Source organism: Castor canadensis, chromosome 15 (assembly GCF_047511655.1).
Source record: "Castor canadensis chromosome 15, mCasCan1.hap1v2, whole genome shotgun sequence".
Lineage (NCBI taxonomy): Eukaryota > Metazoa > Chordata > Mammalia > Rodentia > Castoridae > Castor > Castor canadensis.
Window position 1 is genome coordinate 78,860,455 of NC_133400.1, and position 24,337 is coordinate 78,884,791.

A 24,337-nucleotide genomic window follows, 5' to 3' on the forward strand; every position below is an offset into this window, starting at 1 on the left:
ACTGGCAAAGACAAACATTAGCTTAGAAGGAAAGGACAGAAATTTTTTTCAAGCAAATGGAGCCTGAAAGCAAGCAGGAGTAGCTATAGTCAGATCTAACAAAGCAGACTTTAAACCCAAATTAGTCCAAAGAGACAAAAAAAGTTCACTTCATTGTGTAAAGGGAATAGTACATCAAGAGGCAATAACAATTATAAACATATAGATCCCAAATGTTGATGCACCAATTTCATTAAATAAATTCTACTGGACATAAAAGCACAAATAGACCCCAACACAATAATAGTGGATAACTTCAACACCCCACTTCACCAATACATAAGTCATCCCAATAAAAAACTTAATAAAGAAACTTCAGAATTAAATGACCCCTTAGACCAAATGAACTTAAGTGACATCTACAGAATATTTCATCTAATAGCTATACAACGCACATTCTTCTTAGCAGCCCATGTAACTTCCTTCAAAATAGATCATATTTTAGGACATAGGGCAAGTCTTAACAAATACAAGAAAATAGAAATAACCTTCTGTATTTTATCAAGCCACAATGAAATTAAAATAGAAATCATTAACAAGAGAAATTATAGAAAATATTCAAACCCCTGAAGACTAAACAATATATTATTGAATAATCAGTGAGGTCACTGAAGAAATAAGAGGGGAGATTAAAAAAAAATTTCCTAGAATCAAATGAAAAGGAAAACACAATTTACCAAAACCTTTAAGAAACAGCAAAGGCAGGGCTAGGAGAAAAATTTATAGCTATGACAGCCTTTGTTAAAAAACAGAGAATACAAACAAAAAACCCAATAATGCACCTTAAGTTTGTAGAAAAATAATAATAAGCCAAACCCAAATGAATAGGCACAAATAAATGACACAGATTAGGGCAAAAATTAATTAAATACAAACAATGAAAGAAAGAATTTGTTCCTTGAAATGATAAACAAGATTGATAAACCCTTAGTCAAACCAAGCAAAAGAAAGAGGGAGAAGATGCAAATTAATAAGATTAGGGATGAAAAGGGGGCATCACACCAAATACAAATGAAATCCTCAGAATCACCAGGAAATAATTTGAAATTTCATATTCTAATAAATTGGAACACTACAAAGAAATGGATGAATTTCTAGATGAATATGACATCCCTAAGTTTGGTCAAGAGGATGTAAACTATCAAAACAGTTCCATAATGAGCAATGAGATTGAAGCAGTAATAATCTCTGAATAAAGAAAAGTCCAGGAATGCATGGATTCCCTGCTGAAGTCTATCATACCTTTGAAGAAAAAGTAACACTAATGCTCCTTAAACTATTCCAAAAAATACAAAGGGAAGAAATGTTACCAAGCTCATTCTATGAAGCCAGGATTACCCTAATACCGAAACAGGAAAGAAATGATAGGGAATTATCTCTCAACAATTTTTTTTGGCAGTGCTAGGATTTGAATTCAGGGCCTTATGTTCATAAGGTAGTTGCTCTATCACTTGAGCCATGCTCCCAGCACTTTTTGGTATTATTATTATTTGCTTATTACCAGGTTTGCCTGGTTTGACCTCAAACAAAAATTCTCTTGATTTTCCAGGTCCAGGGCAACTGGGATTGCAGAGCTGAGGTACCAACTTGGCTTTTCTCCATAATTTCTACCTTTCATTTCCATTTAGGTGTTGCCAAATTTTCCCATAAGTACACCAATTCCTCACTCTGATTACTCTGATGGAGGCTGAAACTAAATGTGTTCAATTTGTTGAACATACAGCATTCAATTAAAACTACAGCCAATAGGAATCCAAGAAGTAGGATGAGGCTAAATTTAACCACTCCCCAGTAGCCTGGACCTAGCTGGCTAAATACATCCCACAAGCTATTAAAATTGACCTGTAAAACTCAGAAGGATCTGAACCTCCTCTCTTTCATGCAAATTTACACAGGAAGAAAGTTGCCATCACCAAGTTATTCTGTGACCATGAAAGCAACATAAGGGCAGACAGGCTACTTGGCACCAAAGCACTATGCATTGCCACCTAAGGGACAACTTATGCAAGGGACTAGAATACTCAAATTATTCTAGTTGCGATGCCCTCTTACCAGATGTCCCTTTTGCTAGACTTCCATAGTTCCACATGTCCCCTCCCCATCTTATGTGTTTTCTATTGCTGCATTACAAATTACTTTTACCGGCTTCAAACTACATATACATTTACTATCTTAGTTTCTGTGAGGCAGGAGTCTGGTCCTCTTCATATTAGCCAGGGCAGGATGCTCTGCCTGGAGTCTGCTTCCAAGCTCAGTCCGTTAGCAAGATGGCATTTTGCATGGCATATTATCACCTCTTTCTATTGTAGTCTATTGACTATCATCAAGTCAGTGTCCTACCCACACTCAAAGGAGGGGCATCACGAAGACCCACTTGAGAGTCGTCTGCCACAGGCCAGATCCCTTCTTTAGGATTTCAGTTAGTCCAGGGAAAAAGGCTGCATCCTTTGGCTTACCATTAGGTAAGTCAAGATGGGTGCATACAGATACATCCAGGAGCTGTGGAGGAAGAAGCATTCTGGCATGACGTGCTGAGGGTCCACTATTCGTAGTTCTGCCAGCCTTCTGCTCCACAGGGCTCCATGCCCTACCTGGAAGATGAAGCACACTGCTTGGACACAAGGTGAAGCAAGGTTTTATGTCACATACAAGGTTCATGTGAGCAGTGGTGGCCACAAACACCCAGTTCCTAAGGGTGCGACTTATGGCAAGCCTGTCCATTGTGGTATTTACCAGCTAAAGTTTGCTTGAAGCCCTCACTCTATTGCTGAGGAGTTGGGTGTCACCACAGGGCTCTGAGAGTCCCGAATTCTTACTGGGTTGGTGAAAATTCTACATACAATTCTTTGAGGTTATCCTTATTGATCCATTCCATAAAACTATGAGAAGAAATCCTGACACCCACTGGATCACCAAACCAGTTCATGAGCACAGGGACATGCAGACATCTGCAGACCACAAGTTCTACCACACCATTGATGGTTCTGCTGTGCACCGTGGAGAAGGTGAAATATTCCTCAGCTCCACCAGTACCTCTGATGTAAGTAATGTTTGTAAAATTCACACCTAATAAACAATTTAGGACAGTCAAAAAATAGATTCCAGTTAGTCCAACAAGCCTTAGATCAGTGCTAAAAGAAACAAGATATGAGGGCTGGGAATGTAGCTCAGAAGTAGAGCAGGAAGCCCTGGGTTCAATCACCAGCTCCACAAAAAATCAAACATGAATCATACACATACATTTTCCAATAGCCACATTGGCAAAAATAAGAAGTCAACGCGCTTCAGCAATACCATTTTATGTGATGCAATGGTTATAGCGTCCCACTCATAACAATGAAGTAGGCTACACTGCTCTTTTCAATCCCAATTAAGATTTGAGATTCAGTTCTATGCTTGCACAAGTGCCCTGGGTTCCAATGGTCAGTGTAACCTTGAATTCACCCTCTCTTTGAGCAGGAACCAAAACTTCAAAAATTGCCAGGAATCAGGCAAAAAATGAATGTTGTAGTGAGAAGATACTCTCCTTAATCACACTTTAGACAGGTCTTCTAAACTCTCTTCTCTTTGCTGCTTCAATCTTGACCATGTCCTTGCTAGGTCTTCATAGCTGAGTTTTAGCAAGAATCCTGTTAGGTCAGTTCAGAGACAGTCTCTCCTACCCTTGGTATCCAATCATACTGGCCCATCCTCACCGAACACTCCAGAGGCCTGTCCTTGAGGCATCATCTTCATAATTTCTCAACCAATGACTATTTCTTAGCTGTAAATCGCCCATTGTCTACATATCCCACAGAGCTCTGAGAACAACAACAAAAAGATAAGAACCTTTAAGCAGATGTTAAAACTGATAGGTAGATCCAGTTTGACATATTTGGCCTGCAGAAAATAAATTTGTTTAAAAAAAAAAAAAGAGAAAAAATATTTTATGGGTAGGTGATTTCCAATGAAAAGCAGGTTTTTGGTTTCTTAAAAAAATCAGACAATCCAGTATTTAATTCCTGCATTCCTGTGGCTAGTCATCCTGTCTCTGATTTGTCACTGAACACTCTGAGAACTCTCCACCTATCAACTGCTAAAAACAATCAGAACCAGACACTTTTAGAAGTGGAAAGATAGATTTTATTCAGAAACTTACAGTCCACTGAAATCTCTAGCTTTCCACTTCAAGTATCTTTCTTGTAAGGTTTGGTTTTTTAGGATACAGACTGTACCCAGGAGTGGTATAGAAGGATCATATGGTAGTTCTAGTTTTAGTGTTTTGAGGAACCTCCATACCTATTTCCATACAGCTGGACTAATTTACAGTCTCACAATGTATAGAGCCTCCTCTCCCCACCCATCCTCCACATCCTTGCCAGCATTTTATTGTTGTCTTCATGATAGCTATTTGACTGAGATGGGATGAACTTGTGGCACTATTCACAATAGCCAAGTTATGGAATCAGCCTAGGTGCCCCTCAAGGGATGAACAGATAAAGAAAATGTAGTATATTCACAAAATGGAATTTTATTCAGCCATATAGAATGAAATTTTACCATTTGCAGGAAAATGGAACATCATGTCAAGTGAAATAAAGCAGACTCACAAAGACAAGTATTGCATGTTTTCTATCATATATGGAATTTATGAGGAAAACTATGAATGTGAAAGTGGGGACTATTTGGGATGTAGGAGAAAATAGGGAGGAGGGGGAATAATACAACATCATGGGCAGTGAATAGGATCAAAGTAGGTTTATGCATATGTGAAAATGTCATAGTGAAACCATAACTTTGTACAGTTAATACACATTAGTATAACAAGCCATAAAATTGCTGGAATCATACAGAAATGAAAAGGATAATGATACATGTTTATGTTGGAATCATCACAGACAGCATTACAACACAAAGATTGAGGCGGCTCATGGAGTAGAAAGCACACCTTCCTTTCCCCTGCCCCCAGTACTAGATGGTTACTGAACTGGCCTTTAGCAATGGAGCAGAGCTCTGAGTTTCCTAGGTGGGTACACCAATGGTAGCCTCTCTGCAAACAGGCATCATCAGGTTGGTCTGCTTGCTTCTGGTCAGCCTTGTGCTGTTAGGAAGGAAAATAAAGTTCTGGGGGAGAGAACGGGAGGAGGGGAGAGATTATTTATTCTCTTCCAGTGAATCCAGTAATATGAAAATGTGATCTGAAGCTACAAACTGTGAAAGTAAAAAGAAGGTAGGTAGATTTATTTCTGGGGCACAAAAAGGATAGGACACAGAAAACTGGCCTAGACCAGGTAGTGTAAGGGTTTAGATGAGATGCACCCCACAGCTTACAGGGAGATGGAGTCTTGGAACCCACTGCTCAGCACTAAGACATGTGCTTCTGGCAATCCAGTTTGGACCCTGTTCCTTCCTATAAAGCATTGTATTATATAAACTGCACATACCACAGACACAATGCCACACTTTGGTCATATCCTGTATTAACATGGTTTAGATTAGAGCCTGGCAGCTCAGTAACCAGGATCAGCATCTTTCCTAAAATGTTTTCCAAAACTATGTTACAAATGAGCTTGGAGAACACATGGATTAGAGACAGTTTATGCAAAAGACCTCAGAGTATACTGCATAACAATTAACTTTTGATACTAGAGTGGACTCACTGATATGTTTCTTTATTGTTCATGTTTTAATAAGCTTACCTGTTGATATCATCATAAACTTATAACAGCCTGGACTCAAGTTTTCTGATCTGCAGATACTCAAAATATTTTAAATGCCTGCCATATTTAGTCAATAAAATGTAAAAATGTATAGAGCAGTCAGCAAATCTTGAAAATCTTATATACATATACTCAAGTCAACCAATGGACAAACCACCAGAAATTAATAAACAAAACCATAATGACCATACCTACTTAACTAGGAAAATGTTCACCCCCTAAATCCTCTCCCCTTACTTTCTTTCTTTCTTTTCTTTTTTTTTTTTTGGAGAGAATAGGACTATAGGGTATATCATTTTTCAAATATTGTATTTTAAGTGAAACACAAAATAATTCTTTGAATCTGAATGTGTTCTGGTTGGGTAAGAGGAAAGACAGTTTTGTAACCTAGACACCCATAATTCTAATCAATCAGTCAAAAGTATAGAGGGTATTTTTCTAAAATTAGAAATAAGTGGTGACTAGTCATTTATTCTCTGTTTCTAAATGACTTTTTCATCAGTATTGGTATTGTATTGTATTGTAGGAAAACACTTGTTCTAGGAAACTGATACACTAAGAGAATAAATTGTGAAAAAAATTCAAATTTCACATTTGCTTACATATTATTTTGTGTAACAGAAACACATGAAATATGGAAAAACACACCTAACATGGGAATCCACAAAACACACGCTCACAGGTGCATACATACACAAACCTCAAACTATCACCAGTGACCTGGGCTCCCCAAGAGTATTAAATCATACTCATCCATACTCGGGGTGACAATGTGCCCTCTAATTTCAGTTGACAGCTCCCACAGTTTCACAGTAAATCATAAGCTATCACCTTCCTATGCCCATTTCCACAGGCACACTACTTCAGGTCTTTTCTAAGGTAAAGTGCCATATTTATTGTTAGATCTGATCTATATATTTCTTAACCATCAAACATGTGTGACATTGTGCTATTTTTATTAAGTTCCTACCTTTATTCTTAAACTGCCATTGCTAAAGGTTTTGTGTACGTGTGTGTGTTGCAGATGTTGGCTTTGTGTGTGTGTGTGTGTGTGTGTGTGTGTGTGTGTGGTACTAGGGTTTGGACTTAGGTTTAGTTCTTAAGCCATGCTCCACCCACCCTTTTTACTTTTGTTATTTTGGGAATAGGGTCTTACTAGCTTTTGCCCAGGCTAGCTGGAATTGCTATCCTCCCAACCTCCACACCTCCTGAGTAGTTCAGATTACATGTGTGAGCTACTGTGCCTGGGCTTTTTATATTTTTTTTGAGAGTCTTGCTATATAATGCAGGCTGACCTGAAACTAGCAATTCTACCTCAGATTCCCAAGTGCTGGGATTACAATCATGTACCACCACCCCCAACCAATGCTGCAGTTTTTTAATATATAAAAGACATGCAGAAGGAATGCTCTAACCTAATTTTCTTCATGACCCTAATGCATTTATATGGCACAATTGTGCACAGCACAGTGATTTCTAAAATGCATCAAAGCAGTATTCTGAGTTCCATTTCATCAAAATTACAACAATTAAAGAACAATATGCAAAAGGCATCTGCTGGAAACCACCACCAATGTTTAGTTTTCCCTTAAGCTGTCCTTAAGCATTCTGGATAGCATATTACAATTCTCAAATGAAAGCTCTTAGAATAAATGTCTAGAAACAAACCAGTTGTAAACAGCACTTTGTTAGTAATTCACGGGTTAATAGATAAGAACAGTATTTAGAAATGTCACTTTCAAAGGACATTAAGCGCCATGCTATTCCATTTTAATTTACTTATATTTACCCTCTGTCAAAAATGGATATTAGCACTTCAGAATAGTTCTAAATGTTTACTTTTGACATAAGTACTAAAATACATTAGTTATAACCAATACCTTTTACTGTATCACTATCCTCTTTTACTTACATTTTGAAAACAATTTTCCTGACCATTTAAAATTATATCACACATAAAGCAAACAGTATAAACTGGACACCTATTCAATTTTTCCCACTGAGAGCTAAACAGGAGCTAGTTTCAATACGTATTCTTCAAAAAATAATCAGTGGTATTTTTTTGCCTTCTACAATGATGAATGAAAGTTTAAAAAAAAAAAAAAAGCAATTTGCTCCCAACCTGTTAAATCCTTGAGAAAAATCATTCTTTTTCAAATATACAAAAGGCATGTAGAAAAGTAGAAATATCCTACTCTTTAGTGAAGTAAGCAAAGGACAGTAACTTAACCATCAGCCCAATGTGATTATATTCTAGCTACAGACATTTCTATTTCAAATACATATTAAATTTAACTTGAGGGAAATTTATTGGACGATTTTCCTTCCTCATGTAAAAACATTTGGCAACAATAAGACTGCTGTGAAGTTTTGACATTATTTCAACTAAGCTTTAGTAGAACCTAAGTTGCCTTTTAAAGGGAAGAAAAAAACATATAAATATAAACTCAGTATTTATTACACAAAAACTTTTAAAAATATTTTATTAGCATATATTAATTGTACAAAGGTGTTTCATTGTGGTATTTCCATACATGTATGTATTGTACTTTGATCAAATTCACCCTCTTTCTTATTGTCCATCCCTTTTGTTAATTTTTAGTGAGTTACATTATGCTATTTTCATGCAAGATATAATGTACTTTGGTAATATTCACACCGTCACCCTCTCCATTCCTCCTTCCCCAAGCCCCCTCAATCCCACATTTGCATTTGATGTTTTATATCTACAAATATATATAAAATGTGTATTTATTACAATATATAAATATATAACACGAATGTAAATATAATACACACACACACACACACCTTTTTTAGGTTTAAAGTCCACATAAAGAAAACATATTTGTCTTTTTCAGCTTGGTTAATCAATCAAGCTCAACATATCCAGCTCCATCTGTTTTCCTACAAATGGCATAATTTCATTCTTATGGCTGAAAATTATTTAATTGTGTTTATATAGCACATTTTTTATCCATTCATTAGTTGATGGGCACCTATGCTGATTCCATAGCTTTTCTATCGTGGTTAGTGCTGTAACAAACACAGGTGTGCAGGTATCTATGGTATGTTAACTTAGATTCCTACAAATATAAGCCGAAGAGTGGATATCAGGATCCTATGGTAGTTCTATTTTCAGTTTTGTTTTTTGTCAGTTTCTGGGGTTTCAACTCAGAGCCCTGAGCTTGCTAGGTAGGCACTCTGCCGCTTGAGTCATGCTTCCAGCCCTTTTTTGCCTAGGTTAGTTTTCAGATAGGGTCTCATATTTTGCCTGTGGCTGGATTCAGACCATGATCTTTCTACCTATTGCCTCCCACATAGCTGGGATGACAGTTGCAGGCCATCACATCCAGCTTATTAAGATGGAGGAAACACTAAATTTCTGCCCAGGCCAGTCTTGAACCATGATCTTCCCAATCTCTGCCTCCTGAATAGCTAGGATTATAGACGTTAACCACTGTGTTCAGTTCTAGTTCTTTTTGAGGAAACTCTAATTTCCACAGTGGATGCCTAAGTTTACGTTCCCACTAACAGTATAAGGGTTCCTTCTTCACTGCATCCTAAGCAGCATTTGTTGTTTGCTTTCTTGATGATAGCCATTCTCTCCGGGGTGAGATGGAATCTCAGTGTTTTGGTTTGCATTTATTTTATGGCTGACGATGTTGAACATTTTTCATATATTTATTGGCTATTTGCACTGCTTATTTCGAGGACTGTCTGTTCATTTCCCCATTTATTAGGTCTTTTGGTGTTTAGTTTTTTGAGCTCTCTGTATCTCCTGGATATTAGTCCCTTTCATCAGCTGGCAAAGCTGTTCTCCCATTCTGCAGACAGTCTCTATCATAATAATTGTTTATTTAATAGAATATTTTTAATATGATGCAATCCTACTTGTTAATCTTTGCTCTTATTTCTTGAGCTATTGGAGTCCTGTATACAAAGTTATTGCCTATGCCTATATCTTCCAGTGTTTTTCCCATGTATTCCTGTAGTAGTTTCAAAGTTACTGGTCTTACATTAAGGTCTTTGATCCATTTTGAATTGATTTTGTACAGGGTGAGAGACTGGGACCTAGTTTCAGTTCTATGTGTGGATATCCAGTTTTCCCTACTACATCATTTGTTGAAGAGGCTTCTCTTTTCTCCAATGTATGTTTTTGGCATTTTGCTGAAAATCAGATGTTTGGAACTGTGTGGGCTTTCTTCTGAGTCTTCTATTCTCCCTGTACCAGATTGTTTTTGTTGCTATGTCTCTATAACGTAGAAGTCAGGTATTGTGATAGCCCCTTGTTTTGTTCTTTTGGCTCATGGTTACTTTGCTATTTAGGGGCTTTTGTGCTTTTACATGAATTTTAGAATTGATTTTTCTATGAAGAATATCATTGAGATTTTGATGAGGAGTGCATAAATCTGTAGATGACTTTTAGTAGTATGGTCATTTTCATAACATTGCTTCTGCTGATCCTATCCACAAACTAAAGGTCTAACTATCTTCATGTGTCTTTTTTTGAGGTTTTATAGTTTGACTAGCGATCTTTCACCTCCTCAGGTTGTTCCTAGGTGGTTTTTTTTTTTTTTTTTGAGAGAGAGAATGGGATTGTGTTAATGATTTCTCAGCCTGTTTGTTGTTGGCGTACAGAAAAGCTTATTTCTGTACATTTATTTTGTGTCCTCCTTTGCTGAAATGTTATCAGACTTAAGAGGGTTGTTTTTATGGAGAAAGTGGAGTCTTTGAGTCTTTTACAAATCGTGTCATCTGGAAATAGGGATAATTTGACTTCTTCCTTATTTGTATCCTTTTTCTTTCTCTTGCCTTATTGTTCTGCCTAAGCATTTAAGCACTTTTATTAAGAGTGGAGAGAACAGCCCAATGTTGGTGGCTCATACCTCTAATCCTAGCTAGTTGGGAGGCTGAGATCAGGAGGATCACAGGTTGAGGCCAGCCAGGCCAGCCTTGGCAAAAAGCAAGACTCTCATCTCCAAAATAACCTGGAGATACAGTCTCCATTTCATTAGTGTTTATTATTTCTTTCCATCTACTGATTTGGGATTTGGCTTATTCCTGTTTTTCTAAAACACTGAGGTGCATTAGGCTTCTTATTTGCGATCCCGATTTTTTAATGTAGGCACTTCTAGCTATAAACTTCTCTTAGGACTGCCTTTACTGTGTCCCACAGGTTTTGGTAGGTAGTGTTCTTATTTTCATTTGAGTCCAGGAATTTTTAAATTTCTTTCCGGATTTCTTCGACACACTTACTGATCATTCCCAAGTTTGTTGTTCAATCTAGTTTGAATAGTTTTTCTTGGTATTTATTTCTAATTTTATTCTATTATGGTCTGTTGGGATATAAGACATAATTCTCTTTCTTTGTATTTGTTAAGACTTACTTTATGACCTAAAATGTGGTCCATTTTGGATAATGTTCCAGGGTTGTTGAGAGGAATGTGTATTCTGCTGCTGCCTGTTAAGTCCATTTGGCCAAACTATGCTGTTTAATTCTAAAATATCTGTTGACATTTTTGTCTAGGTGATCGATGTATTGATAGCTCAGTGTTGAAACCACTTGCTATTATTACAATAGGACCCTGATGTTCGATAACTTTTATGAAATTGACACTTCGACACTTGGTGCAGATATTTAGAACTGTTTTATCTTAATAGTTTCTTCCTTTATTAATATGCAATGATCTTTTTTACTCTTTTAATTTTGGCTTGAAGTCTGTTTTGTCATATATGATAGCTGTTCTCCTTGCTTCTGATTTCCATCTGTTTAGTATTATCATTCTTACAGTCTGTCTTTATGAAATATATTTCTTGTAGACAACAAATAATAGGATCCTGATTTTAATCCAATCAATCAACCTATTATCATTTGATTGGAGAGTTAAGATCTTTTACATTTAGGGTGATTTACCGTTTGCAGTGGTTTTATTGTTTCCCCTCCCTCCAAGTTTATTCAAATATTCATGCTGTTCTTTGGTCCTTATTCATCTTTAGGTTTTGCTGGTTTGCTGAGTTCAGCATGTTTTATTCTTTCCTAATCCATATGTTTTCACTTATTCCTCTCTTGAAATTTATTCTTTCTTGGGCTCTCATGTGACTGCCTTTCTTCCTCTTCTGTGTGCAGTACTCCCTTAAATATCTTCTACAATGCAGACTTGGTGGAAATGAACTGCTTCAGGGTATGCTAATCTAGGAATGTATTTCATCATCAAATTTTAAGGATAACTTTGCTGGAAAATGAAAACTTTTTCTGTAGGGAAGTGAAACCCAACCAGTATTCCCTTCTGGGGCCATGTTTGAATAACTTAAGACAGCAAAAATGATTCCCAAATGCTGAGTGTAAGTGATTCACACCTGCAATCTCAGCTACTTAGGGGGTTGAGGCAGGAGGACTGCAATTCTAAGACCAGCCTAAGATACACGGCAAGACCCTGTCTCAAAACAAGAAAAAAAGTTCCTTCTTCCAAAAGATTCTAAAAGGCATGTGCTTACAAAGGCGAACTATAATACATAATACATAATTGAAAAGGCTGTCTTTCCTCCTCCTCCTCTCTCTCACTCTACATATATATATATATATATATATACACATGTATATATACATATATACATGTGTATATATATATATATATATACAGACATACACCTTCGAAATGCTTATCTAGTTTACTCAAAAGTTGAGTAAGCCATTCCTTCTTTAACAGCTTCCATTAAGTAACAGAAACTCACGTAGGAAAAATATTTTTTTAATGCCATCAAGGTACCTGATGTCCTAAAGATAAGCAGAAAAATTAAACATACAAATTTTATTCCTGGAATTGTTTTCAGTAAATATAAAAATGGACTTTAAAAGACATTAAAATGGAAGGGGCACTATCAGGGAAGAGGAAAGGACAGAGGTAAGTGAAGGTTATGGAATGATATGATCAAAGCATGACATATGTATGCATATGAAAATGGCATGAAGAATCTCAGTATTTTGTACAATATACACTAAATTGGATTAATTTAATAGATAAGAAAAAAGTTCTTTAAAAGAATCAAGTGTTCTTAAATTTAATAGCCACATTAATTTTTATATTAATAATCTGTAACTCAATGGAATATAAAGGCATTTTTTTTAGGGAAGGTAGTTGGGATATCAAGAAGTCACTGCTAGTTTTGTACCTTATTTGAAGTATTAGAAAACACCACTCAGTTAGTACCAAAGATGGAGACTATGTTTCCACAGAACTCTACTATTTTAGCAATCTGCTAACTTAATAATCAGAATAGCTTGAGGACAGTGACAGTGGTGCAGTGCCTCCACTGTTTTCAGGTCAATGGGACTTTGCCTACTAGAACATCAAGAACTATAAAATTTCAATCTGATGCTACCGATCTCCTTTGGTTTCAAGCAGTATAAAAATACAGTATATACCCAGAGCTGTAATTTTTTTCTTCTTTTTCCAAATCAGTGCCAATGAAAGTGAAAGAATTAATAAGGAAAGCACTTCTACCCAAAATGCAAATGTTCCTAGTAGGGTAATTTGAACAAGAACAAAAAGCTCACCAGTTTGCTACTGGATAAACAGAATCCTCAGATTATTTTCAGAAAGTAACTTGTTACAATAGTTATGACTGTGTTATGTCTTCGAGTTTCAGCACCACAGGACCCAACCCCATTCCACCCTTTTTCCTCTTCTAAGCCACTATGGAATAAGTTTAGTGTCCTGGATGAGTTATTCAGGGTCAATGGCGGTAGTATTTCAGATAGACAGAAGTAGAAGATATAAAGCACTGAATTTTTATAAACTACAAATGATCATGTAGTTACATTAGTTCTACAAATTACAAATTAGAAGGCAGCCAAGAGAGAGTCACAGAGCTGCCCAAGATTGCACATCTGCCAAGATATTCTTTTGATGAAAGCTTTATCACGGTTAAAATCCTCTTCTCTGGATTCCTAGGACAATAAACTGATATTTCCACTTAATAGCAGAATGAATCAGTCAATTTAATGACTTCTTATTCATATCTTCAATCCCAAACACCACCACCACCACCAAACAGCACATTTCTTTACAAGAAATCCATGTGATCAACAAACTATGATACATTCACAATGAAAATTAGTGAAACCACCTTGTCATGTGCCACCCAGTATTTGTAGAAATGAAGTTATTATTATGAAGCCTATCTGACATACACTAAGTGATTTTACCTATATTCGTGATTAAAACTTCTTCAGTTACAGTTAGCAACTCTTTTGAGTATGTTATTACAATTATATTTTTAGATTATAAAATATCAGAGATACTTATGCTGAAATCTTTTTCTTTTAAGGAAGAAAACATTCCAAAATAGCAAAACAAACATTTTCTTTCTGCACTTTTTGGGTCAGAGAAGAGTAACTGTAATATATAGGCATTTCATGTAAAGTTTCCTATTTGGCAGGATGGTGGAATGGCTCAAGTAGTAGAGCACCTGCCTTACGAGCATGAGGCCCTGAGTTCAAACCCCAAGCACTGCAAAAATAAATAAATATAAATAAATAAATAAATTTTTTTCTATTTGGAAATTCACACCTGCCTAACAGATAATAATACACATGATTAACTTAACTGAAAATCTTCTCAACTGTTTATATGCCATGTTTCTTTTTAAAGTAGTAAGACATGTCATGGTCCTCAGCTAAGAACCTCATATACACTGCCTCAGAAACAACAGATAACAAACATTTATTATATTTGTTTACAAAAGCATTAATCAACTGAAATAATTTAAGGCCCTAAACAAGCAATTGTAGGTGTACATTACTGTTAAGTTGCATGTGTTTCTAATTTGACCATGGGTTTATGTATTTTACTCAGCCTGTTTCCAATTTGGTAACCAAGTTGAAGAAATTAAGTAACAATTAGGACTTTAAAAAGAAAGAACTTTCCTCACCTTTCAGCAACTTTAGTATCTTAATAGGTACTGACTATTAGGTAACAAGAAATTCTTTAAAACAGACATGTCAAAATTTAGGTATCCCAAACACAGCCCTATAATTGTTGATTACACTTCTAAAATTACCAGTAGAGACTTTAAGATTAGTGATGTTCAGTTATGTTTGTGGCTTCTGATATAAGCCTGAAAAATAACTTTCATTACTCCAACCATAAATCATATGGTTCTGATTATAATTTGTTTGAAATAAATAACAGCCATTATAGTGAGAATACAGCATCAAGTTAAATAAAGTTATCATAAAGAGATAAATATTCAGAATGTGGGACATTTGATAAGACAATTCTTAAAAAGTCAGTGTCATGGAGGAAAACATGACATGATCCAGATTAGCAGAGAATCAAGGGACATCAAAAAGGTGGCATGTATTTTCTGTATTAAAGACTGTGTGTATGTGTTTAATGCATTATGTGTATTAAAAAGTATGTTTGTAGGGACATTTGAGAATAATATAATACAGAATAACTGCTAGTTTCTTAGATGTGATAATGGCTTAGGTTATATGAGAGTATGTGTGTGTATGTATACACATATGGACACATCTTATACATATACATACATCTATATACAAACATACATAAGGAAATAAAGCAAATTGTTAATGATTGGTGACTCTAGATGAAAATGTTTGGGTGTCCAATGTATTACTTTTTTAGTCTTTCTGTAGGCCTGAAAATTCTTAGTGCAGAATCTCCTTAGAAAAAGCACCACTTACAGTGTCTGATACTTCAAGGGGCCAATTTAATAATTCCTATTCCCCTTCTTTGAAAAAAAAAAAAAGATAATTAAAAATAAAACTTTAGAGAAAATATATAGCTAAGTTCCTCCATATATTTTATTCTAAGGAGTATAAGCAATCAATCAACCAAAATCAAACAAACGAAACAAAAATCTCACAAAAATAATTAGATACAAAAGTGGAAAATTAAAACTGCACTTTTGTTATTAATATTTAAAAAGTGATGTAACAGAAACCTATTAATAATTAATAATTAGTACAACTGGTAATTAAAACAAGGAAATAGATGAGAAAAACAAAATAGTGATTTTAATGTGTATGAGATGGAAATGTGGCCAATTATACCAATAAACCTCATTCTGTAAAATAACTTCTATAATTTTATAGCTGTATACTTTATCATGTAGGGTATTAAGCTGTTTTATACAAACCTGCAGCTTTGTATAAAGGGTATCTTCAAGCTCAATGAAACATGTACATATGAAAGCCAAATCCATGAGAAATGAATGACACTGGTCTATTAAGCATTTTAAATATAAAAACTAAGAGGTGAAGACAAACAATTACATAAATATTTAATATGAAGGGAATCTCTAGGCACATAAAAAGGTCCCTCAGTGAGTAGGGGAGATAGGTAAAGTGAAGGAGGATCAGAGTTAGCACATACTACAATATCATAGTGAGTACACTATGTGTACTCCTAGTAGGTTCAGAGAACTGATACACTGTCACACCCACTTAACCATGGGGTATACTGGCCATTCATGCTGCACAGTAACTGGATTGAACTTTTTTCCATTTAGATGTCACGTTTATTGAAGCAATTCACACTTTATAAATAAGCTGAGAAATAAAATATGCTTCACAGAAGTTTGCACTACAATTAGTTCATTTTATAAATAATTCTACTCCTTCAAGCTAAGGACAGCTATTAATGAAAGATTTTGGGAAAGTATAACACACACAGGTTTCAAAAGAAAATTATTTGAGACCCATTCCTATTCCCACTCTTGTCAGATCAAAGATGGAAAAGCCAGTGATTCATTTTCATTGAAAAATTTCTAACTTGGTGTTTTCATTCCTAATAAGTGAAAGACACCAACTAAAATAATTTCATTTCAAATACTCATTTAAATCTTTGTAAGCGTAGTAATCTAATAGGTAATGAAAAATACATATACATTGAAATTAGGGTAAGATTTTTTCATTTTATGAACTGGTAACCTACTGGGTATACATTCTTTGACATTTCTAAGGCAAAAAGCATACTAGAGAATGTTTAATTGATTTTACAACACAAAGGATATCAAAATTAAAATGTGAAAAGGATATAGTTATAAACAGGAATTTATCAAATGACAAAAAGTAATATAGTATGACTTGGGGAAAAGAGTATCACTTAAACTATGGTATTTAAGTTGGAATGAAAAAAGATTATAATCTGTTTAACAAAAAGAACTAATGAAAAATAAGGTGTGAAGTTTGAATTGAATTTTAAACATTACTATTTGAAGGCAGCACCTCTAAATACGGGCTGGTGGAGTGGCTCAAGCAGTAAGACTGCCTGTCTAGGCCCCGAGTTCAAATCCCAGTACAGCAGCTTCCCCAACCCCCAAAAAAGCCACCCTAAATTCAAATCACAGGACTCTCTCTCTCTCTCTCAACTCAGGAAAACATGTAACACCACGGTGACACACTTATGTTGAAGATGGTGCATCCAAACCTGAAGTTAGTCGCCATTAAGATTATCTGCCAAAGATGGAGTTGTTCGTCAAAAACAAAACAGACAAGCTTCCCTATTACAAGAGTCTTAGAAAATACAAACCAAATTTGTATTTATAGTATGAATCCTGCTGAATTAATTCATTAAACATGGTACTCAACCCAAAATTTCAATTGTGCAAATAATACTGCTAAATTATAGTATAGTACAACCAGGGAAATTAGGAATAGTTACCATTTTAAATGTCAGTGAAAAACATTCTCTATGGATTAAAAGAGAGTATTCAAAAACACTCCTGAATAAGAAGCCAAAATAATTCCATAAAAACTTTAAATGAGTGAGAGAGAGAGAGAGAGAGAGAGAGAGAGAGAAAGCAGCCAGAACTCCAGTTTGAAACACAGTAATAAATACATAAACTGTTAAGCAAAGCCAGGAATATAAATTATTTTGAAACATCTTCTCATATCCATTTTAATGAAGAATTAAAGGATACAATGTGTTAAAGACATATTTAAAAGACTAGTAGTAGGGTAAGACAAATGAATCAAATTTTGTTTATATTCTAAACAATTACAAGAGACTTTGAAAATGTAGTGTAATAAATGTTTTCTTTCCAGTTAAAAAATTTCTATTCATGGCCTCTATCTTTGGTGTCACTGCCACCAATAAACACAATATACACTTAGAAACCTAATTACTATCTTCAACTAGGAAAAAGTAAATCAACATTATTTCTTTAAAATTAAGATGTAAAGAATGTGATCCTACTTAATTTTGTCTCACGGTCCCACAATACCTGAAATATCATGCCAAGATGTAAAGTTTAAAAGGGAACATTATCATTTGCTGTAACTGCACCAAAAATTTAGCTACTGTCCGCTGGTGTGATGACAGCGAGTAGTATGCAGAGACTACAGAAACACATAATACACATAAGTTCAGTCACAATGAATAAAAGGGAGGTCAGCTTAATGTGAAACTGAGCCATGGACAACAATGCCTGCCTGGAAATACGCTACAACGCTGCTCTCTTGCAGTTTAACAGGATAGTGTAATTATCTTAAATCTACACAAAACATTAGGAAACATGGTAACTGTTCATGATTAAAATAAAATAGCAATGTAAATTAATTTAACACAGTGTTAAACACTCACATGATCACCACTGTGACTGAAACGGCCACTAATGAAGCTACATATCAACATATGTGCATAACATTTGCCACAACAGTTTTTGTAAGTTTGACTTTTTGCAGACCAGATAATTTTATGAGACACTAATCACGTATCAATTCTTCATATTACGAAAGGAATTAAGTGTTGTAAGTAGTTTCATTCCTCTGGGGGAGGAAAAGGGATGAACCTCTAACAAGTCAGTGCAAATCGAAGAGAGTTCTATGTTCTTGGGTATTTTAACTTGTTGACCAAGACTGATTCCTATAAGCTGAGGATAAACGAATCTTAAGTAGCAATGAATCTCCTAACCTTGTCAGCGGCATTTAGCAGGTATGTGCCACAAAAAAGGAACACCAGGTCCTATAGCAGAGCCTTTTGAGAATATGGTTGCTGTGGCTGAGGTGGCTGTTGGCTGCCTCCTGGTTGAGGCAGGGCTGATGCTGTTAAATTATAGTTTGGCACCTGGGACATATTAGTTCCTGCATTCTGGTATAGAGTGACGTCTGCAGGTGCAGCAGCAGCAGCAGCAGGAGGAGGACTATATATTGGAGCCTGGTTGGGATATGCATTTCCTTGAACAGAACTGACCATTGCACTACGGAGGAAGAAAAACAATTAGTTAATATTCAATTACATTACTACTTAAAGATAAATAAGAAAGAGATTTTTAGACACTCATTTAAATTCATTTGATACATTTTTTAATTAAATATCTATAATGCGTCAAACACTGTTCTTTTAGGTACTGGGATGTAAAAAGAGTGAGAAAAATAAGGCCCTAACATCATGGAGCACACATTTTAGTGGGAGAAAAGGAATAAAAAACAAGTTTGTGTCATTGAGGGTTGTGTGAAGAAAAACAACATGGTAGGTCCAAAGTACCTGAGGTAATAGATTATAGTTTACTGGGTGCTGCTTTCACATAAAGCAGTATTTAAGCAAAGACCCACAGAAGGGAAAAAGGCAGCCATCATATCAATTATCTAGGAAAAACTTGCTTCAGGCAAAAGACAGAAAAAGCCATATTCAATATCCAAGGAACAGAAGGAGCCCAAGAGGACTATGGCAGATCAGCACAAGGAAGAGTGGCACAAAATAAGATGACAGAATTAAGGGGGCAGGAGACTCAGACCATACAGTGCCTTGAAAGACCTTGGTTGTTGGTTGGTTTTGAACAGAAGGGTAATATGATAGGACCTTTCTTTCTTTTTTTTTTTTTGCAGGGCTGGGGATCAAACCCAGGGCTGTGTGCACAGTAGGTAAATATTATACCATTGAGCTTCATCCTCAGTCTGATATGTCTCACATTCTAACAGTCTTATTCTGGAACGAAGACAGAACTAATGTGGAGACTACTACATTTTTCCAGATGAGGGCTGACAGGCGACCAGAGCAATAGTGGAGAAGGGAGAAAAGGATCACACTCCAAACATATTTTGAAGACTGTGTCACCAAAATTTGATAATGGACATAGTAGTCAACGTGCGAGGTTTAGTAACTGGAAAAAGAAACACGCAGAGTGGCTATTCACTAAAAAAGTGAAGAATACAGACAGAACTGCAGTAGTCTGGGGACAGGACAGGGGTGAGGAAGATCAAAGAATGGCTCTGGAAGTATCCAGTGAGACGTCTAGAAGATTCGTAAGATAATGCATAGGCAGTCGGCTGTTCACATCTGGGGCCAAGTGAAGGTCCAGAGTAAAAATACAATTTGCAGTTATTAGCATACACATGATGTTCAGAGTCACAGGCTACATGAAATCCTTTAGGGTATATCTGCTAATAGAGAAAACAGCTCATTTAGTGAACCCTAGACTTGAAGTCAGAAAGACAGAGGCACTATATAAAGGAGACTGAGGAGTAGCAGTGAGAAGGAAAACCAAGAAACAATAGGCATGGCCAAGTGAAAAAGTATTTCAAAAAAGAAGAAAGAATGACGAACTACCAAACGGCATGGGAGAACTGAAAACTGACTGCACAATCTGGCAATATGGAAATCACCAGTGTTGTTGACAAGAACAATTTCAATGGATTAGTGGAGATGAAAGTCTGATAATCCCATCTGTCATTTTCCTAAAAATACAGAAAAAATACAAGACATTCCACATATCCTACCACAACCATTTGTCAATTATATGTACCTATACCTATTCAGATCTGAAACTATATCCATATACGAATTGTTGGTACAGGGCCTGACCCTACAAACATAGTGTAGCTATTAATGTTACCACTAAAGAACACATGTACAATTCAACAGGTGCATTTGTAGAGCATGTCCTTGAAATATTTAGCCTTCTTGGCCTGGCTCATTCCTGTTAATTCTCTAGTGGGTTGTTAGCTTAGCTTCATTTTCACTAGGATGCCTTCCTTGCTTTCTTGCCTCTCCAGCACGGTTCCTATGGGTGCCATTTTCACTGATTGCTTTTTGACTTGTCTGTATCCCCTTTAACTACAGTATATTAAGAGCTGAAGTTGAGTCTCTTTTATCTTTTATAGCCACATTGACTAGGGCAGTTTTATACCAAATAGGAACTAAGCAAATATTCGATAAATGCATACATGTTAATGATGATAATTTCAGGTGCTGTATTAAGCCAGTAAGGTATTTTTATTTGCTGCAAAGGCTACATAAAGGTTTTGACACAATTTAAGAATCTATATAAAAGCAAATGTATGTGTGTGCTTAAATGGAGAAATTAGATGTAAATGTACATATAGATACATACACACACAAACACATCAAAACAAATACGTATGCTTAAACGGAGAACTAAGGAAACTGCTAGCAGAGCAAAAGTGGAATAGTTGGGAGGAGAAAGGGTCAGGGTCAGAAGTCTACTTGTTAGAGGTGTACTGCTCATTTGACGTAAGCTTTCCAGCTACATATCAAGGACAATGAGGAGTTTTGTTGTTTTTGATAGGCATGTTGTTACAGTGCTCTTCAGCTCACACCTAGGAGGCTACTTCTCATTCTTTTACCTACAATTTTGGTTTCAGAATTAACACCTTTTCAGACTTCTTTCATCTTAGGACAGATGCTTACTGAGAGAAGATGGCAATGATGCAGTTTCCAAAAGCTATTTGTAGTGATGACAGTATTATAAGGTGACAATAAGTGACATTATAAGGCCACCAAAGATTATGTACTAAATTACCTATGATTTCAGTTTTACTTCTGTTAAACAGAGTTTACTGAAAATTTAGTAAGAGCTGGAGATGTAGCTCAATATGCAATGCTTGCCTGGCATCCTTGGGGTTGATTCCCAACATCACAAAAACAAACAAAAAAGATACTTCTTGAAAAAGGAGAGTGATATAGGTGACTTCAATTTGAAATGGGACAGTCAAGGAAGATCTACTGAGAAGATCTTTAATATAGGCATATACCTCAAGAACTTAGAATTGAAAGGCTCTACAAACTAGTATTAGCTCTTTGAATTGAATAAACTTCAAAACATTGAAGAGAAAGAAAAGCAAAGTTAACCAAATAAAGTTATAAATGTATGCTAAACAACTGAAATACAAGTAAAATTTGAGTTTCTTCTAAGAAAGGGCAAACATACAAAGCTATATAATTTGCTACAACATAAATCATAAAGGTACATACGTATCCAGTGCTTTAAATGTCTCAAATGTCCTAAGAAAATATACTTAGGATGTGTCATTCTTAGCTAGGAATGACAAAAAAAGAAGGATGTTCTATCACAAGCAAAGATATGGTACTACAGCATGGCATGTTATCTGTGGTATGCACAAGAATGGGAGGGGTGAAAGGCCTGGTATATGGTGGGTGTTATCACCAGTATCCTGTTACTAATGATTTAAAGTGTATGGTGGGAATGTTAAGAGATATACCTGAAGACATTGACAAGGACTGAATGCAGGGCCTTAGGTAGCATATTAAGGAGCTTGAGTCTTAAGGATAATGAAAATAGTAACAGGATAGATGGATTCAAAAAGGCAAGACTGATGTCGTGAGACCATGCAAACTAGGCAAGAAATGATGAATGTCTAACTCTAAGAAACAATGGTATCAATGGGGAAGACTTATGCAGGCAATTATCAGATAATTATATACTGGTGACATGGTAGAGAGGTAATGCAAAGCAAAGATAAGAGAAGAAGCTTTTGTAAACTGTAGGGTTTTGCCTCAGACAAGTGGGTAGGTGGTAGAACTGTAAATTGAGGTAGAAACATAAGGCGAGAATGACTATAGCAACAGCTAACATTCAAGGGATGTTTCGTAAGATGCACTGTGCTGTATGCATCACTCATTATCATTCCGTATATACGGCACTGTGAAATGTGAAGTTAAATTTCATGCGATTATTTATATCATTTTGGACCACAATACTGCACTAATATAGTGTAGAGACTACAAGGTAAGCTCTGCAGTCAGAATACCTGGTTTTAAAGATTAGTTAAGTTGCCCCATGTATAAAATGAGGTACTAGTGTAACTCCTTCACAGGTCATTATAAGGGACAAACGAATTAATATGCATAAAACAAAGCATACTGGCACATACTAGACACTCCATAAATGTCAGGCTTCCTCATTATGTTTCTTTGTAAGGCAACTTCAGGATATTATTAAATTTCACAAAGAATACAGCTTGAAAAATCCCCAATTGTGTCTCCAAAATGTGATTCTTTGAGGCTCAATTTTACAATAGTGAGGGTAGTTCAGAAACACTTATGGACACTGATGGAAAGATTTCTAGAAAATGTGCCTGTGCTACTTAGAAACTGATGATGTAAGTCAAAACATTGTGACTTGTAGAATACATGCTAATGAACTCTTCAAACCTAACCTCTAATTGCTTCAAGGGAAGGAATTCAGCTTAAACTTCTATTAAAGCAAAAAAGACACATATATAATTAATAATCACTTAACTGTGATAGAGAACACTATAAGTGAATACCCAAAATAATAAGCCTTCTGTCATCACATAATCAGTTTCGTGCCTTGAAAATCAATGGGGCATATAGATTTGAAATTCTGTACCTTCTGTAATAAAACTAAATTGCAATACAGAGCAAAAATCAGGAAACAATCCACTTAAAGAGACAACCCAGTCTCTTTGTATTCCAAAAACACAAAAACAAAAAACATAATTTTATATAAAATTTGTGGGAAAATGATAAATTATAGTTACCAAAGTCAGTTTCATTAAACATATTATCAAATATCAGACTCAAACATAAAAAAAAAACACCCATGATAGGAATATAAAAAAATACAGCTGGTATGGTGGCTCATACCTTTAATCTGAGCTACTTGGGAGCAGAGATCAGGAGGGCTGCGGTTCAAGGCTAGCCTGGGCAAAAAGTTAGTGAAACCCATCTCAACTAACAAAGCTGGGTTTGGTGGCATGCACCTGTCATCCTTGTGATGAGGGAGGCATAAATATGGACCAGGCTGGTCCATGCAAAAATGTAAGATCTATTCAAAAAAGACCTAAAGCAAAAAGGGTTGGAAGGGATGGTTCAAGTGATAAAGCACCTGGTTAGCAAGCACAAGGCCTAGCAAGCACAAGGCCCTGAGTTCAAACTCTACCAGAGTTTAGCTACTTGATTAGAGGACTGGCTTTCAGCTGGCAAATGTGCTATCACAAGAGTTCCTGTAGAATGTACTCAATACCACAAATGGGGCTGTCTGGCAACAGCCATACTCTAGACCTTCTATTTTTCTTATCTAGGTCTAAGCTTACAGACCACTGAAGCCAATTAAAGAATTTTCACAGCCTTAACCCCAAAAACCCATCACTAATGTAATTACTTCGTGTAAGCAGCCTGGGTCTGCTGAGTAGGAAGGGCTGGGTTTGCTGATGGCGGAACGGCTCCTTGGCTGAGAGAAGATAGCTGCTCAGGGGGAAGACTGTAGCTCTGGAGATGGCTCATCTGTGCACTCCCTGCAACCAGGTAAGCACTACTTTGTTGAGGCCCTGGATATACCTACAA

General features: G+C 35.9%; 1 protein-coding gene across 2 annotated transcripts in view; it reads right to left on the reverse strand.

The window, feature by feature from the left end:
- Positions 1-4,560: 4,560 nt before the first annotated feature.
- Positions 4,561-24,337, reverse strand: part of Stam (signal transducing adaptor molecule) — a 68,533-nt gene continuing 48,756 nt past the window's right edge. For both annotated transcript variants that reach the window (XM_020180979.2, XM_020180978.2), the window contains 2 exons: positions 24,156-24,331; positions 4,561-18,968 (listed from right to left, as the gene is read on the reverse strand). In XM_020180979.2, the coding sequence (XP_020036568.1) occupies positions 18,734-18,968; positions 24,156-24,331 (411 nt within the window). In that variant the 3' untranslated portion in view covers positions 4,561-18,733. The remainder of the gene's footprint in view (positions 18,969-24,155; positions 24,332-24,337) is intronic.